This window comes from Etheostoma spectabile, chromosome 21, assembly GCF_008692095.1.
Source record: "Etheostoma spectabile isolate EspeVRDwgs_2016 chromosome 21, UIUC_Espe_1.0, whole genome shotgun sequence".
In the NCBI taxonomy this organism is placed as follows: Eukaryota; Metazoa; Chordata; class Actinopteri; order Perciformes; family Percidae; genus Etheostoma; species Etheostoma spectabile.
This window is the reverse complement of record NC_045753.1, coordinates 12537537-12556613: the sequence shown is the minus strand read 5'-3', so window position 1 is coordinate 12556613 and position 19077 is coordinate 12537537. Positions and strand designations below refer to the sequence as shown.

Below are 19077 nucleotides of genomic sequence, written 5' to 3'. Positions count from 1 at the left end.
AGATCCAGGGTACAAGCGGCCGAAATGGGTTTCCTCAGGAGCGGGGCTGGTTTCTCCCTTAGAGATAGGGTGAGAAGCTCAGTCATCCATAGGGAGCTCGGAGTAGAGCCGCTGCTCCTTCACATCGAAAAGGGCCAGTTGAGGTGGTTTGGGCATCTGGTAAGGATGCCTCCTGGGCGCCTCCCTAGGGAGGTGTTCCAGGCACGTACAGCTGGGAGGAGGCCTCGGGGAAGACCCAGGACTAGGTGGAGAGATTATATCTCCAACCTGGCCTGGGAATGCCTCGGTATTTCCCAGTCTGAGCTGGTTAATGTGGCTTGGGAAAGAGAAGTTCGGGGTCCCCTGCTGGAGCTGCTCCCCCCGCGACCCAAGACCGGATAAGTGGACGACGATGGATCGATGTTCAAGGATATCTCTGCAGGGTTCCCTGCAGCACTTTAGTTACTTCCTTCACTAACGTCAGAACAACCTATACATTTGTATAAAACTACATAATAGGCTCATTAAACTTCAAGGAAAATGAGCCTCAGCAAAGACCACATATTTAATGGGTAAGGAGTTTAAATCCTCAGCAGTTAAAACAACAGGTTTAATAAGCTGACACGATTAGTTGATTACCTGAAATTAAATGGCAACTATTTTAATATGTCATTAATACTTTTAAAGAGATTTTCAAGCAAAGGTTCAAGATTTGCTGCGTTTCCATGTCTGATGTGATAGTAATTTGAATATTTTTGGGTTTTGGCTCGGACAAAACAAGAAATTTAGTTCCAATGTTTTGTTTGTTTATGTACTTTTTTTTTCTAATTTAGTGCTATTGTTGTTGTTTTTTATCTTTTAACCTTATTTGGTTGTGAACTTTTGTCTGGGCTTATGTAAATTGTGATGTGGCACTTGTTACTATTTTCTGATATTTTATAGACCAAATGATTTCTTGATTAATTCAGAAAATAATAGACAGATCCATAATAAAACTAATCTTAACGTTCCTGTTTTCCTGTGTTTGAATTAATACCAGTATTTATTGTGATTTTATCCTAATCTTTTACCTGCAAATACTCTTTGATAGTCATACTGCTTGATTTTTTCTTATTATTAGCTGCTGTGTTCAAGGTGTTACCGAATGAGAGATAGAAATGTAGAGTTTTGTGGAGAACAATCAGCAACAGCGAGCAGGGATATAAACTTTCTCACACACACGCACGCAAACACACACACGCACACACACACACACACACACACACACACACACACACACACACACACACACACACACACACACACACACACACACACACACACACACACACACACACACACACACACACACACACACACACACACACACACACACACAATGCTTAAGGTGTGGCACTAATGCCACCCAGACACTGATTGCTGTGCGAGCCCACTACCTGGGTCAAGGTGACACCTAGCAGCCACACCAGTCAGAGACAGGGCTTGACACATGGTGCTGACACAGTGAAAAAAAAAACAGACACTCAACACTGCTCTTCAATCAAATACCTGAACCCTCCACCTTTAAAAATACACATTGAGACGCCTACACAGTGCAAGAGCTGCTCAGACTTGCACTGTGAAACGAGCAAAATCCAGAGAAACAATTAACAGCTTCATAAATAGTTGTGAATAGTTCACAACTGAGATTCCCACATCTACATCTATGCATTCATTCCTTCCATCCATCCATCCATCCATCCATCCACCCTTCCGCCCCAATTCATCTGGTTTACCTTTGTCAGTCGAGCGCCTCGTCTGCCCGGGCAATAAAAATCCTGCACCATAGTAAGGGAGACCCTAAACAAAAGGAGGCGATTGTAGAGACACATAGAGGGGGAAAAAAAGCGGGGGAAAAGCCAGAAAAAGGAGGACAAAAGATAGAGAGGGAGAGAAAGAGGTAAAGAATGACCCAGACAGGCAGAGAGCTCTCCACAATATGAGCAGCGAGAGAGGGCTAGCACCAGGTGTCAGTACGCACACACTTACTGAGCCACGCAGGCACACACAAAATCACACACACACACACACACACACACAACACACTCACACTCACACCGGCAACTCGCTCTCTTCCTCCTCCTCCAGCGCCTCCTCTCACTCTCTGGCAGCAATAACTCTCATCCTCCCTCTCTCTTCTTTCAGCCAGTGCAGAATACCTTAACTCTTTCAAAGCCAGGGATCTCTCCAAGAACGTTTCTTTCTACTTCCACTTGTGCTAATAAGACTGAACGATTAATATAATAAACGACAATTACCAAATAGCAAAATAGGCTATTGTAAAAGCTGCTTTAACCAATTCTTCTGGCCACTTTGTGGCAGCGGACACAAACTGTCCACACAAAATGTTAATGCCGAGTGGAATGTGTAAACAAACAGTTGCCAATTTATACATCCAGCAGATGTGGAGAAACATTAGCTTTCATGTAAGTAAGCTTCTTTTAGCTCCGTTTGTGGTCTCCACCAACTCCTAAGAACAATTGCGGTCTCTTTAGCTGCTAAATACTCTTGATTTGCTTCACATAGTCTGTGAAGCGAACGTTAATGTTAGCTCAAGCTTCTGAAAGTGCAGAGCCGTCAACTGCATCATTGGCAGACGTGACTTAAAAGCAGTTTTGTTTTTACCAAAATTGGCCAATTGTGTAGCTATTCTCTATTACTTTTTACGAGCCGAGTTTACTAAGAACGGACTAATTATTCTAGCAGATTTTATTCATGTAGAAACAAGACCAATTTGTGATCATGTTTGGCACAAATATATCTTGTTTCATGCTAGGTCGAGCACAAATACACGCCCAGGGTTTTATTTATAGGAAATAATTGCAATTTAAACCGCAGTGTTGATCAGATAAAGGTATTTTTCTCAAATTATTCAGCTGGAACTTTTCCATAACTTGTAGTACAAAAGAGAAGTGAAGAGAAGCCTCTTCACTTTATTCTATTTTAGCTACAGTACAGAAGAGGCTGCTTAAAGTCGACATGCCCTTCGATATGAATACAGACTACATCGATATAGGCAACGTCTTTCGAGCTCCAATATCACAGAGAAATAACACACCAGGGGGCTCGAAGCCCTTCAGGGAAATAAAGCTGAAACATTCCTCTGTGAGGATTTGTGAAATTGGCTTGTGTGCCGGGACACAGAAAGGGGGCTTCTGGGTAACAGTAGCTTGTGGAGGTTCACGGAAATGCTCATACACCTCCAAAATCTTAATATCATGTCAAGTATAGCAGCTGTCCTGTGCATGAGCCAGGGAAGGATGTCCCTTAGGACTGGAACTGGGCCAGCTTAAAGTCTACCAAATTATTGTACCATTGTGTACAAGAGTTTTGTTTATTTAGTTGCCTAATTTAATTTTACATCCAGAATAATTTTCAGATCCTGATTAATGGTTTTCATTCCCGAGATTAGTTTCTTGTTCAAAGCGGTTTAGCAAATGCAGCGTTCCTCCTGAATACATGTGGTAACTTTAAATTAACCAACTGCCACTTTGCACTTTACTTTTCAAGCAGAGAGAGGGGAGGTAACCTTACCCCTTATGACCTCATAAGGAGCAAGATTCCAGATTGCTCCATCTGAGCTTTCATTTTCTCAAAAGGCAGAGCAGGATACCCAGGGCTCGGTTTAACCTATCGCCATCCAGGCAGGCTGGGGGAACTCCTATTAATGATCAAAAACCTCATAAAGTAACATTTTCATGCCATGGGGCTTTTGTTTGTTGTTTTTAATCTTTTATGATGGTAAGTTGAATATCTTTGAGGTTTTAGACAAAACAAGACATTTAAAGACCTCACCATGGAAACTGTGGTGGACATTTTCACATTTTATTTTTTTAATCACTTTTCAATAGATAATTAAAATAATCCTGAATTGAACAGCCAGCAATAAACTTTAAAAATACATAAACTCGGGCACCCAGATAGCTCAGTGGTTAGAGCGGGTGCCCATATATAGAGGTTTACTCCTCGACGCAGCCGGCCCGGGTTCGAGTCCGGCCTGCGGCCCTTTGCTGCATGTCACTCCCCCTCTCTCTCCCCTTTCATATCCTCAACTGTCCTGTTATTAAAGGCCTAAAATGCCCAAAAAAAAAAATCTTTAAAAAAAAAAAAAAAAAAAAATACATAAACTCAGTGTTTCTGTGTAACCACATTTTTATAAATTCTGATTTTCACTCAGTTTTATGTTCCGAAACATCCAAATGTTGTGTCATTTAAAACGCAGCAAATACATGCTTGAATGTCAGTCACATGTTCGAGGCGGATTGCTTTCCATGACCATAAAAAACTACCCACATTGTCCCTGCTCCATTGCCACCTAAGAAAAGACACCATATCTAGGTCACAGCACCAACCGCTAACTATCAGTCACGCCTCCGCCGCGTACACATCCCTTTAATCAAGCTGTCAACATTAACATAGAGAGTTGACACAGATCCAGTATACAGTCAATCATCAGATGGAAGGATGCAACAAACGCCCTCGCATTACGATTAAGAACTTCTTGCTTCGAGACCATATGGAAATTTACTAAAAGGAAATGACGAGAAAGAGGAAAAGGCCATAGAGGGATAGCAGGAAAGTGAGCAGAGCAAGAGGTAAGGGAAGGGACACATCGAGACGGAGTGAGACTTCCCACTATTGACGTTGTGATCAGAGAGCGGAGGAGAGGTAAGACCAACGCTTCTTTACCAACGCATCATGCTGCCCACTCCCTACTGCTAGACTTGGAAGGCACACTTCCCTTTTTACAAAAGAGCTGCATTTGAGAATAAAAACCACCGGCGAGGTCAGTGTCAGTGGGATATTAGTAACCCCGCTGTGGGCAATCTGAGGGCTGACGGAACAAGTCTCACATGTACTGTACTGATTTTAGACGTGCATCAGGGCTTTCATACAGATTTATGGTGGCAATCAAAACCAGAAGGGCTGAATACAGAAGGCAGACTCGACAAACTGAGACACGACTCACTCCATCTTTCACACTTTAAAGTGTGCTTAAAACAAGCATAAGAGAATGTGCTTCACTGTGACTATTGCGGCTATGGTGATACAAAGGGAACAATGTGCAGCTGAGTACCATTGGCTTCAGTGAGTACCAGCTATTGACGCAAGGAATGCACTTGACATATAGTTTTATTTATTTTTTTCGGAAACTGTATAACATCTTTGAAGCGGTCTTCAAATGACTGCATGGACTGTATAAAGACAGGTGACAAATGAAAGAAGAAACACTAAAAAATAGGCCTTTTTCACAGCAGACATGTTGTTTTGTCATAGTAGGAAAAGCATAGTCACGTTAATGATAGCTCGGTCGCCATTCAGCCACAAGAGTGCGACGGCGTGCACAATACCAGGAAGCAGCTAAATGGAATTCAGCCATCATTCATTTTATAATCTACACCTGGGCTTTTCCTACATATCAATATGTCTCCTGTGAAAGAGGTTTACGCGTGCATGGAGACACAACTGAATGTTTTGATGAAAATGATATGATTAATGCTCCGGCCTTCACATCTCAACTGTACTGAACACCTATTGTTTGTCACCCATCTCCACTGACGTGAAGTGTGAAGAGTGTTAAGATTATGACATCAGGCTGATAGCGATACCTGGGCTTTGGGTATTGGCTTAGTATCTATCCGATACCAGTGTTTAATTAATACGCTGTATGCTCCACTGTGTAGAAGTGACTGGGATCATTCTTTATGAATAGATCGGCCCTGTCATGACAGATACCCGATCCAGCTATACGATTCAGTGGAGGCCCAAAATCAGTATCGGATCTGTGCATCCCTAATCATTTTTATGATTAACTGATTCATCATTTAGTCTATAAAATGTTAAACAATTGAAAATGCCAATCGAACATTGGGAGATCCCATCTTTAAATGTTTAGTCTGAAACCCAGATATGCAATTTACAATGATATACAGCAGAGAAAACTAACAAATCCTGACATTTCAGAGATGTGAGACTACATTTTCTTGATAATTGATTTAAACAATGTTGATGATTTGCATTATAAATTAATTAACTAATTGATCATTTCAGCCCAACCTTTGATGACAAAAGTATCAAAGACTAAGAATCCAGTTTTAGCTTCGACACAATTATTACTTTTTTATTTAAACCTGCATCTTGTAATAATCAATCTTTGTCTTATGATTTCTTTTTGATTTTCTCCAACCAAGAGTTACATGTGTAGCTAAGTATGGTTGTTGAAAAATTCTAATTGACCCCAAGAATATATATATATATATATATATATATATATATATATATAGTAGATAGAATACCTTGATTTTACCATCTCTAATGGTCAGGATGACAAAACAAAAGCTTTTAACCCTCGTTAAACTGGATTCTGATGTTTTAAAGTATTGTTGTTTGTCTCCCTGTGATGTGATGTATTTTGGTTGTAGTAATTTTTACACGTGTTATTTATGTATTTAACATCAACCCTGTTCAGCACTTTGGTCAACTGTTGTCGTTTTTAAATGTGCTATAGAAATAAAATTGACATTGACATTGACAAAACAACTCTCCACACCACCAAGAGTTGATTTCTATTACTGCATGTCATGATAAGCGGGTAAACATGCGTCACAGACGTGTAGAGGACAGAATTGCTGCAATTAAGTATAACAAACTGAATGTACATGTAATTCTGATATAAAACTTTAATAATAGGGCTGCACAATATGTTTTTTTAATCGTCATTGCAGCATCAACAGGATGGGGCGGACAAATGGCGAAAGGCACTTTTTTGTGTTAGTTGAAATAAAGTATCAGAAGAAACTGCACTTGTAATGGCCATTCTTTTTCACTGGTGCCTTTCATATTCAATTCAATGTTCAATTTGGTCAATAAAAAGAATTATGGAAAGGATTTGTTTTTCATACTTTTTAAATTCAACTAGCTATTTGTTGTAGTTTAGCAGAAAGCTGAAAGCAGCAGAACGGAGTACACTTTAATATCTGTTTAATTATTGCAAGTATTTTCCTCATATCGTGCAGCCCTATTTAACAGCATGATATTGATTGCTGACTCTCAGACAGGACGCTAGACGAGGTTTCAGGGCGTCACATTCTTGAGCCTGAAGGACTCAAAGGAGGTAATTCACTCCACGAGACAGAAAAGTGCCACTGCTGCCACAAGTCGTCTCTCAGGCCTCCAGCCCCTCGACAGTCAGTCTGAATTGTCTTTGACCTTCAGCACTCTTTTCGTTTTGCTACAGCTTTGTTACCATGGCTACCCGGTGACAAGGCCACAGGTGCCTGCTGATGAGGTTGGCAGCTTTCCGAGGCCGCGTCACCCACCTGGTCGACACCGGTTATATTGTCTGTGACCCGACGCGCGGAGCAACTTCTCACATTCTTTGTTATTTTGGGAGGAGGCTGAAGAGGCCACAAGCAAGGGAAGTGATGAGGTCTTTCAACCGACGACCCCTCATGTCGCAACTCATGAAACTTTCACAGACCAACTCCACACTGTGTCGTCTAACAGAGGTTCTCAGGGGTCCTTACTGGACTGAATGACAGGATGTATGACTGATATGGTCATGGGTGTCATACACATTCTGTAATAAAACATCTAAAGCAAAAACCCTATCAGGCGTGGGTATGGGACAAAATCGTATTAAATGGGGGTGCAAGTTCTAATTTGTGTCAGTTTAGGAGTCCTTGACATAGAAAAGTTTGGGAACCACTGGTCTAAAAATATACAAGACCAACGGAAGAAAACTTTATTTCTGAAGCTCTGATGAGGAAAACAGAATACACTTGTGCATATATCAACATAACAACTTTGCTCTGGCAGTTCCTGGTGCTGAACATTGCTCAGTCACCACTGCATAAAGGCCCCTCATAAATAAATGACACGTTGCAGCGAAGCTCAAAGAGGTTGTAGACATAAGGCTGTTGTCCTTAGTAACCAAAGGTCAAAGCTCCTCTCGACAGCTGTGCGCCATATTTATTCACTGATTCATAGTCTGTTTTGCATCTTAGGTTCACATTTAAAGGGAATTAAAACAGAGACTTCCAATGCACAGAGGGAGATAAAAAAAAAGAGTTTATAGATGAATTAACACACTATAACAAATGAATAATAACAAGACTGAGCTGAATACAAATAAGTAGAGCTGTAGTGATAGGTCGTTTGACACAGTATATGCAAATATGTTTGATTTGACTGTTTTATGTCATTGCAAATTAAATATTGTTAGTTTTCTTCAGTGTTGGTAGTACAAAAAGGCATGTGAAGTCCCCATCAAGGGCTCTGGGAAATGTCACGGGTATGTTTGTACAATGTTCAGCCCTTTTGTATACAATTAATCCCAAAAAAAGTATTAATGAATGAAAAAAACTAGTAAAATGTAAGACGAAAAAATAAAGCAGCCATCATTTACAATGAGATTTTCAATCTCATTGTCTTTGGCGGCACCCATGGCGATAAGCAGTGACTGCAGGTGTGTTTTTAGATCTCATTCCCAGAGATCCAAACAGTGTTGCCTGTGTGACATCTGCAAGTTGACAGTTGAAGAGTTTATTGCGTTAGCTCCGCCTACCCTGTCTAGCAGACCAACCACTGGTGGGTGATGGGAAACGCATCACTAATTATGTCCGCTTGTAATTTTTCCCGGGAATGTCGCCACCGACACCCAGTTTGAAAAACATGCAAATTTGATGGCTTTGTGTTACCTCATCTGATCTATATGATCTAAACGATCTATACGTATTATTTGGGTCAACTCTAACATCTTGTCATTTGTAGTGAACGGGGCAAATGAAGGGCTAAATATGATATTCCTCTGCAGGAGTTCCCGCATGTTATCAAAACTGGTGAAATCCCTTCATTCATTCATTCATTTATTTTCTCCCTGGGTTCATTAATACAGGAAGGAAGAGCAGTAGGTGCCAATCTGTCGCTCTGTGGAGCTCAGCCAGAATCAGCTCATGTTAAGCTGCTGCTGCTCCTCCTGTAGCCTCTTACATCTATCTGATGGGTGGGATGATTAATTTGTCACTGATGTTCTTGGGATATTCCACAACTTGCTTTGCATTTAAGTAGTAGCAATATATATGTAAATGTGCAACATCTGCACATCCACACATTTCCTTTCATTGCTTTTATCAGATTTTACAACACACTGACTACAGAACAGGTGAAACATAAGCAAAAACTGATTATTTTCATTTTTGGTGCCAGTGCAATCTGGATACAATTGTTGATTTTTAGTCCACACTAACACATTTTCCAAATGCAGGTAACCTAAAAGGTAATTTAACCACTTGAATTTTTTCAAAAGATAGCAATTTTGTTTTTAAATTAACTGAAATACGCCATGCATTTGTTTTTTTTTGTAACAGTTTAAATCATACTAGAACTGATAGAACATAAAAACAGAGGAGTGCACATTTATATTTTCAAGCTTACACATTTTGGAATAGTGGCATGTAAAAGAGCAGCATAATAATGGAAGTTAATGTGTTTACTGTGTTAATGCTCCATTTACTATGTATGAAACAGGGTGTGAGTGGCAGACAAACCATAGAATTATTCAAATCTAAAGTCATAAAAACAAGGCAATAATAGAAAATGTCACCACCACAATTCAAGCAGTCCCCATTACGAAAAAGTGATATATATTAGCATATCTATCATTTCACATGTAATATTAGACATTCACAAATTTTGAAAACACCAGAATGCAAAGTGGAAGTTTAACCCTGTAACATGTGAAGTAATTTGATAAACTGAAGGGATACTTTGCCGATTTCAATCCAGCTCAGTGTGATCTTTGTGTTGTCAACGTGTTTAGATGAACGCTATGTGGCTTCTCTCGCCAGTACATTGAGCTCGGAGAAGTACATTGATCCTTTCTATCATTAATTTAAAAAATTAAATAAGTTTAGGCATGATATAGGTCAATATGTACAAGGTATCTTGAAGCTATAGTGCGTAGTTTCTGCCGCCCCCCATGAGGAATTCTAAGTAATGACAACAAAACTGTTGGCGCATCCACGCGATACAAGCCTTCTGAGACCAGGCACCCCCCAGCCCTCCTCCACGCAGTTGCTTGTTACCAAAGAGAACACAGAGGATTAACAAAAACATGGACTCTTCAGAAGAGTTAATTAAGATTAATCTAGGATTATTTTTTGGGGCTTCTCCGCCTTCAATGGACAGGACAGCTGGGTGAGAAAAGGAACGACGTGCAGGAAATCGTCACAGGTCGGACTCGAGCCCTGGACCCCTGCGCCTGCTCCACCAACTCAGCCAACCCAGCCACACAGAGGTAATTATCTTTATTTGATTTTCCGCGCGCGAAAGTCGCCGGATGACACCATTTTCTGAACATAGCCATACTGAGAAATACAGAGAGAGTTTTGTGGAGCTGAAAGTCTTAATTAGCTTTGTAGCAACTCATTTGGCAATGACTTGAATGTAACGGACGATCATTAATATAAAAGAGTTACGCATTAAAGCTTTGAGGTTACATTTGTGAAAAAATACTCAATATTATAGGACTGAATTGCCCAGGGCAGGTGGGCTTATCTGCAGTTTAAGACAATAATCACGATTACACTGCATCAAGCCTGTTTTGTGTCACTCCTCGTGCCTTAGAGCTCAAAGCATGTTTGCAGATCTGATGATCTTTAATTAGATTTCACCATGACTGTGGAAAATGAGCCATCAATTAGAGTGCTGTGATTAGGGGGAGCGATTTTGATTCCTGTCAAGCACCTGCTGCCTTTCAGAGTGACTGGAACATTCCACGTCTGACTGAAGGGAGGAAACGTGGACAAAAATGAAAAAAAAGGGGTTTGTGGCGGGTTTTGCTGACATTTTTGAGAACGGGCCTTTTTTGTTTGTTTTTGTGTATAAAGTAGAGCCGGGCCGATATTATCGGTCGATATAAGGTATTTCCAGATATATCAGTATCGGCATTTATAATGGCCGATTTTTAAATATTCATTCATCAGAATCCTTTATAATGACAAATACATGAGTCTGATAAATCAATAGTTAAAAAATAAAAACGGACTGTCAACCATGTCATGAGTGTTGGCCTTGCACAGTCTGTCCACCAGAGGACGCTCTACAACGTCACTTTTTTTTTACATTTTATTTATCAGAACTTTAATATACTGTATGTTGATGTTCCTCTGTTCTGTAATGACAATGAAACAAATTATTATATTATTTTAGTGAGAACTCATAAATAACTACAAACAACTAATGTTAGGAAAATCGGTTTGTAAAGCGTTTCTGTATTTGTTTTTATATATTGGTCAATATATCGGCATATCAGATTTTTAAATAACCAAATATTGGTATTGGTATCAGCCTTAAAAATCCTTTATTGGTCGGGCTCTGGTATAAAGTTAGTACATCCATTTTTTTTTTAATTTTACTTTTTGAAAACGAAATTGCAAACAAACAGCTAGCGTCATTGTCCACTGTCCCTGTATGATTTTAGCATGAATTCAAAAGCTTAACTACAATTGATCTGAACGCAAAATTCTTGATCTGTGTGTTATGACACGAGTGCAATGACTCATTAGGCAAGGCAGCTTTACTTGTATAGCAAATTTCAGCACCAGGGCAATTCAAACTGCATTAGATAAAAACTATTAAAAAAAAAATTAAAACAGATAAAACACAAGAATAAAAGTTACAGTGCAGTATAAGAAATTAAACATTAAAGAAATGAAATCAACATCAAAAAGAAAGGTCTTCAGCCTTGATTTAAAAGAGCTTAGAGTTGCAGCGGATCTGCAGGTTTCTGGGAGTTTGTCCCAGATATGAGGAGCATAGAAACTGAACGCTGCTTCCCCTTGTTTAGTTCTGACTCTGGGGACAGAAACCAGACCGGTCCCAGATGACCTGAGAGGTCTGGGGGGGTCATAGTGTAGTAGCAGATCAGAAATGTATATTGGCCCTAAACCGTTTAGTGATTTATAAACTAGCAAACGTATTTTGAAATCAATTCTTTGAGGCACAGGAAGCCAGTGTAAAGGCTTCAGAACTGGAGTGATGTGATCCACACACTCTTTTTGTCCCCTTTCTGTCAGTTTGTCACTATTTATTAGACACCAGATCCATTTGCAGTACCAATTATTAACTCTCATAAAAGGTTGTTTCACCTTTTGTGAACACCAGAGGAGATAACTAAACATAAGGCGCAGTAAAATGCACATAACTTGCTGTCAAGTCTCTTTTAAGGTGAATAAAAAAGAAGAAGCTGAATCTCATTATTTAATCCAAATGAATTTCAACTCCTGGTATGAGCACATGTGAATGTGTGTAAGATACATCTTGTCTGCTCAGCTGCAACACTCAAGTCCATCTCTCTGAGTGCTTATTAGTCATGCAACAGCTCCCTGTCCAGACGCCCTAACCTCGCAACCCCATTTCTCTTTTTCCAATCAGCCAATGCCATAAACTGTAATTGCAGTGTCAGGCTGTTGACTTTGTTTCAAGTCTAGACCCACTGATGGGAGAAAGAGATGGAAGTCAAAATTTCACCCAAAACACCACAACAATGAAACATACGCCTCCACGCTCCTCCATTTTTCGAGCTAGAAAGTCTGAACCACAATATAATATCTAAGACTATGAGGGGACATTTTCCTTCCTCAAATCACATTTTGGATTTTCAGGCGGGTGTGCTTACATTAGACTGCTGCAGGCAACAGCAGGCTGTCACAGAAAGCCTAAAATGCATACACTGGTTGAAGTGTGATCTGTGTCTTGACGAACGAAAAGGCATGGAGCGTATCTGATATCTAAACTGCTGATGCTACAACTGAGAGACAATTGTCCTTTTTGTTGAAAGTGCCTGTCACACTCACAGCAGGTGTGAAAATATAGATGATCTCAAGTGAACACTCACTTCAGATCTTCGAATGCTCCTGTTCCATGGCAGAGTTGTTGGAGTGAGAGAAATGGCAGCAAGTTCCAGGCTGACTCAACTATTAATGAAAGTGTCCGAGGACAAAAGAGGCTACACAGTGTCCTTTCCCCAAGATAAATAAAACATGAAGGAGCGGTAAAATGCACATTAATCTGAAATTTGATTACCCCACGTGGGCTCATGTAGCGATGACGATGCAATATCACAGTCACCAGAAACGGTTCAATCTATCAGCTGTCAGTCCAGATGACTTAATGCTTACAGTTCTTGGTTTGTTTGTTCAAAAGTTGGTGTGTGGACAAATAAAATGCAACAATGGAGCTGGTTTGTCCTTGGTTCATAAACAAATTAAACAAAACTACAGGTGAAAAAAAATGTGTCTGACTCAAAGGACAAAAACAGTGAAGCTGTGTCTTAAGAGGCTATTATATTTTTCTATTATATCTTTATAAATAACAGTCTGAGGACAACACAGGCTAGACCAGAGAGATAACAGCATATTATCTGAGTGTGTCACGATAGATTTATACAATTCAGCATCATCGCAATCACAGAATTGAATCTGTGCTATGCAATTAAAAAAATGCCATTCACCAGCTTAGTAACTTGGAGCTCCCACAATGTCTTCAGTGCATATCAAGGGACAGCTGGCTCATCTGTTTTCTTCCGATTAGAGGATATATTCCCCATCAGAGCTCTGGCATTCCTGAAGACAGAAGCTCACTTGAAACTGCATCAAACACAGAGGATGCTCATCTTATCTTACAATCTTACACTTCTGAACTAAAGACCAATCTCAGCAGCCAGTGCATCCACACATCAGGTCTGTGTTGAGCCAAGTGCAACTCCCACAGCAGCAGGAGTGGGATGTAGCTTTCTAGCGCTCCCTGTCTGTCATAAGCTGATAAGTCAGTGTTGCTAAAACCAATCCACCAGATGTCCTTGGACAGCAGCTATATACACATGTATTTCTGGGTCTTATAACATACATCCGTGTACATTGTGTCTTTAAATAAAAGGTTACGAGTGCCTGTGTGTGTATGTCTATTCGAGCATGTACATGTACTACACACTGTAGGAAACTGCGGGATACAGATGTTTCAGCGGAGCAGCCAGATTGTAAGATGAGCACTCGTCTGCTGGGAGAAGCGCATTCCCTGCAAAGTGACAGCAACAGATATCAAAACACTGGAGGGTACTCCAGTCACGCGCTACAGCTTGGTCTCCTCTCCACTTCACACGTAAATACACAAACACACTGAAGGCAGCCATGTTAAGATGTTAAGCCTTGAAGCCTTGCAGTGAAGGGCATGAAAAAAAAAAAGTTAATTAATCAACAGATGCAATGTGTGTGTGATTTTAAATTGCCGCCAAAAAAAGAAAGAAGGGAGTTAACTGACAACTATGATGTGTAGTTACTGTAGTGGCTTCAAACGCTTTAGAGCAGCAAGTTTTATTCAGCAAGCAGCTGATAGATAACAGCAGCATTGTAGATGACATGTGCTCCATGACAACGGAAAGGAGTATTAAATCAAGTAAGACCGATAACAACCAGGAAGTCAAATGTCAAATCAAATGAAGCCAGGCCTCCTGAAGTCAAAAGTGAATATTTTATATGCCACTCAAAAACTGAATATTGGATATTGGATTGCAATGTGTGCGGCGTATCACCTGCCCAATGGTGTGGTTCCGTCGTCCACCATGCGCCATACCACACCGTTAGGATCTCAGAAGCGTAGCATCTAGCCTGACCCAGGCCCAGATTGTGTTGCTTTGGTCATTTTTTCTGGGTATGTGTGCTTGTAAAATAAAAGTAAGTAGTGTAGTGATGCGATGTACACTACCAATCAAAGGTTTGGGGTCACTTAGAAATTTCCATTGCACTCCATTGTAGACAGACTACCAGCTGAGATCAGCTGCAAAGTTTTTTAACCAGGGCAGCAGTTTTCAGATTACATTATGTGCTTACATAATTGCAAAAGGGTTCTCCAATGTTTTCTCAGTTAGTTTTTTAAAATGATATCAGATTAGTAAACAGAATGTGCCTTTGGAGCATTGGATGAATGGTTGCTGATAATGGGTAATGTAGATATTGCATTAAAGATCAGCCACCCACTCAGATCAGCTGGTATTCTGTCTATAAGTAGTATGGAAATTTGTAAGTGACCCCAAACTTTTGACTGGTAGTGTACAATCGGGAGTCTACACTACACTACATTTCATAAACACATCCTCTGAAGTCAAGAGAGGAGATGGTGACATAATATCCTGTGGGATATTTCAAGCCTTACAAAATTAACTCATCTGTGTAAACAGAGTGGGTGGCTGGACGAAAGCCATCAGAAGGCACATTTTAATACCATAATAAAGACCCTGTTCTGGGGAGACAGGTAAGAGAGTGAAGGGTGTTGCCTTGGCAATAACCCAAAATGTACTGGATTCTGATAAGAACGACTGCACTGTTACAAAATGAACACTCCTAGGTCTCCCAAGTGTTGCTTTTGGCTGCGATTATCCACCACATCAAAGGCCCTGTTCCTCTAAGTGAGGGCTTTAGAAGTGACAGTAGAGCCTGTGTAGGAACAAAAGGTTTCATGTGGTTTTACCAAGGACCTTAGAGTGACATGCCTTCTGCATTTCTAATAATTATTTCATCAGACTGTGGGGGAAAAGGGATGTAGAGGTAGGACTGTGTGAACCACACAGAGAAATTAAAAAGTTTCTGCACTGTTCATTAAATTAAAAGGCTTTTAAAGACACACTCAACACTCAAACCGATCAAAAGAATGATGGAAAAGAAGTGGGCACGACAAGGCCAACAATTATTTGCTAATTTACTAAGTACAGGATTTTAACATTTTATTGATCATTTTCAGCTGTGCATAATAATATTTTATATTATTAATTAATTGACGTGACCTGGACTCAAATAATCAACAGAAAATGGATGATGGATCAAACAATTGAAAAACAAGTTTTGAGTGGGTTAAGGTTCATTTTTTTTTTTACTAAAGTCAACCCATTATGAGTCAATAAGCAGTAGTGACAGTACTTGACGTACTATTAGCTTATAGAAGTATGACTTCGCCAGACGGAATGCAATTACATATGGAAAAATAAAACTAAAGTTACCGTTACTACAGCAGACAAGAACATATTCAACACCTTTGTAAATAAAATGCAAGACTTTTTAAGACCTTGTAAGGCCTGTTTAAGACTTCAGATACCCTATGCATTAGGCCAGACAACTCTACCCTAAGATGCATGATAGAACCATGTTTAAACACTACAAAATCAAAAATGTATGGCTTAACCCTGAAAACTGGAGGTTCGTCCAAAGTGGTTCTCTGCTGCGAGGATTTTATTGTGAAACCACTGCAGGACTGTTGAGTTCACGTTGCAAGTAGATTCCCACTGTGCCTTTATTACAGCTCTGACGGCCCAACAAAGGAAAGCAATCGTTAAACAGTTGGGTTTCTACATGTTAGATGAAGGTAAAGGAAAAGACACAAACCTCCATCGTCCAAACAGCAGTGAAACCTAACTAGTAGGTGCTACAAAACTAGTGAGTGTGATGAGGAGAGTTGGGTTGAGCTGGTCGTGTTATGGTCGTGTTATGGTCGTGCTACCCAAGCAAGGCTAAACTACACAGTCAGTAAAGAAACTGCTGTGAATGTACAATGGATAATCTTCACAGTACAGCATGACCAAAGCATATTTCAAGCGCCAGTGGAAAAGCGGTGTTAGGTTCTCACAGCAGGAGGTAAAGCTATTCAACAGCGGAACTGACAAGCAACTGACTGATTTGCTTTAGATCTATTTTAAGCATACAACAGGTTTTAAGGGGTCCTCAGCAGTCATAGATTACCCTTTAAGAACCAAAATACATTTCAGCTCCGGAGCTGCGTGTTCCTGCTTCCTAAAATACACCAACAGAAGTAGTGATGAACACCTTCTGTGTGCCGACAGGCAGATGTTTATGCATTGTTTGCGTCAGCCATCAGAAGACGACTCACCGCTGCTGCGACTCTTGCGGTTGGCCTTCCCTCCCGTCAGCAACATCTTCAAGCTGTTCCTAAACATGACTGCAGCAGATGCCTTGGACTACACTACAGAAAAATCTGTTGGGGAAAGAAAAGACAATAAACATGAATATTTGACCAACTGTCTGCGATGAGCTCTAACTGACATTGTTAACAATCACATTTTCCATTCTATTCCACTTAGATGCAAAGTAACTAACATTTGTGATTAACTACTGCATAAGATTATTAACAATTAGCAGTATAGCTCCGTTGCGCAACACAGTAGGCTATCATTTGTTGTTGTTTATTTCTTTACCCTTGACTTGTAGTTGAAAGCAGTGTGGGAAAAACATTGTGTCTGGAAAATCTATTGCTTGTTGCTTGTTGTCTGGAAATCTATGACATCAGGTCAGGCATCAGGTTCACCAACAAATCCTGCTCAAGGACAATTTAACACAGTTGATGTTTGGCAGCATAGAGGCTTCAAACAGGATTCTCTAGTTAAAACAATAGATTAGCTAGACAGATAGTTTATTGTCATGGCATTTACACAACAAAATTGAGATAACATCAAGCACTCACTTAGTAGCATTAAGATAGAAAGACATAAAGAAGGGACAGTGTCAGCAACGATAAATAGATAAATATGGATAACTATTCTATGCCCCTTCACTATTTTCTTTGAAGTTGCAGTGGGTAGAATGCAAAAAATGCTATCATTTGAAGCAGAGTGAGACTACTTCTTGTCATTCTTACTATCTCTTCTTTGTCACACAGACAATGCATGCACAGAATAGCCAACAGGATCGATCTCTCTCTCTCTCTCTCTCTCTCTCTCTCTCGACCTGTGATTGACCAAAGTTGCCTGTCATGGGCTAGAATTTCTGAAGCCTGTAAACAGAGCCAATAGGAAGTGCAGAAGTTTCCTCTCATACCACTTACGATATGCTGAAAGATTATTAAAGAAATATATAGAAATACAATAAATTTATTTTCAATTGCCAATATTACAGAGGGTAATACATCATAGTTTAGAGATAACAAACAACAGAGGGAATGGATGCAGCTGTGATCCTAAAATGGCCATGGCAAAACAGAGAAATGATTTGTGAACAAATATCAAATGACATGAGGTGCTTGGAAAGGTTGTTTTACTTCATGGCAGTGGTATTCGATGTGGGAGATAAGGACATGATTCTTAGGGACAAGCGGAGGGTGTTTTTGCGATGATGCGAGAGATGTGAAGCAGCCAACACTCTAACTGATGTGACCCTATCCCTAACATTACAGTACAGACAGCGGAGCTACAATGGCAACAGATAAGAACACCTTAAACCATAACATTGTCTTCATTTCTTGCCTGCAGCTTGTTCTATCCCTCTCATTCCTAATTCCTCCCCCCCCCCCCCCCCCCCCCCCCCCCCCCCCACACACACACACACACACACACACACACACACACACACACGCAGGCAATCATATCTCTGCTGTGAGTGGTCTAAAACATGGCAGCAGATGTTCTCCATTAGGTGGGAGTGACTCAGCAAAGCCCCACAGACAAGCTCCAGCTGAGGAGCCGGCTTTGGACCCAAACAATTACAATAAAAAAACCTTCAAAGAGCAGGAGGACATGTAAAAGCTCTCCAAAAGCCTTCCTCCCCTCCCCCAACCCTGCTTAACTAATGTTTTTCACAATCCCCCCCTGACCTTGAGAGGGGGGGTCTAAAAGGCTTCCAGGATCAAAATACTATAGACGCTGAGAGGGAAAACACAAGGGAAATGGCAATGACAATGACATGAGGCACAGAACACATGATATTAGTCAGGTGGGATTAAACCGAGCCATACTAGGGCTGCAACCAATCATATATATTTTTATCATCAGTTGTTTGGTCTATAAAATGTCAGAAAATTGTGAGAAATGTTGTTTTCCAAAGTCCAAGATGAAGTTGTCAAATTTCGAGTTTTATCCACAATTATCTCCCTTAAATGTAAGCCCAAATGGACCAATGATATCTCCAGACTACAGCAATAGGGAGGGGCTTAAGACACTTGACTGTAGTGTAAGTGGAGATTGAAACTTTTGAATTGCAGCCCTGGACAACATTTCTTTTT

General features: G+C 40.3%; 1 protein-coding gene across 9 annotated transcripts in view; it reads right to left on the bottom strand.

Annotated features, from left to right (window-relative positions):
* Positions 1–19077, bottom strand: part of tanc2b (tetratricopeptide repeat, ankyrin repeat and coiled-coil containing 2b) — a 147329-nt gene that overhangs the window by 91168 nt on the left and 37084 nt on the right. For 6 of the 9 annotated variants that reach the window (XM_032502276.1, XM_032502279.1, XM_032502278.1 and 3 more), the window contains exon 3: positions 16954–17058. In XM_032502276.1, coding sequence (XP_032358167.1) covers positions 16954–17020 — 67 coding nt within the window. In that variant the 5' untranslated portion in view covers positions 17021–17058. Of the gene's footprint in view, positions 1–1754; positions 2016–16953; positions 17059–19077 lie in introns of those variants that run through there. The other 3 variants (XM_032502273.1, XM_032502274.1, XM_032502280.1) reach the window with 2 other exon arrangements.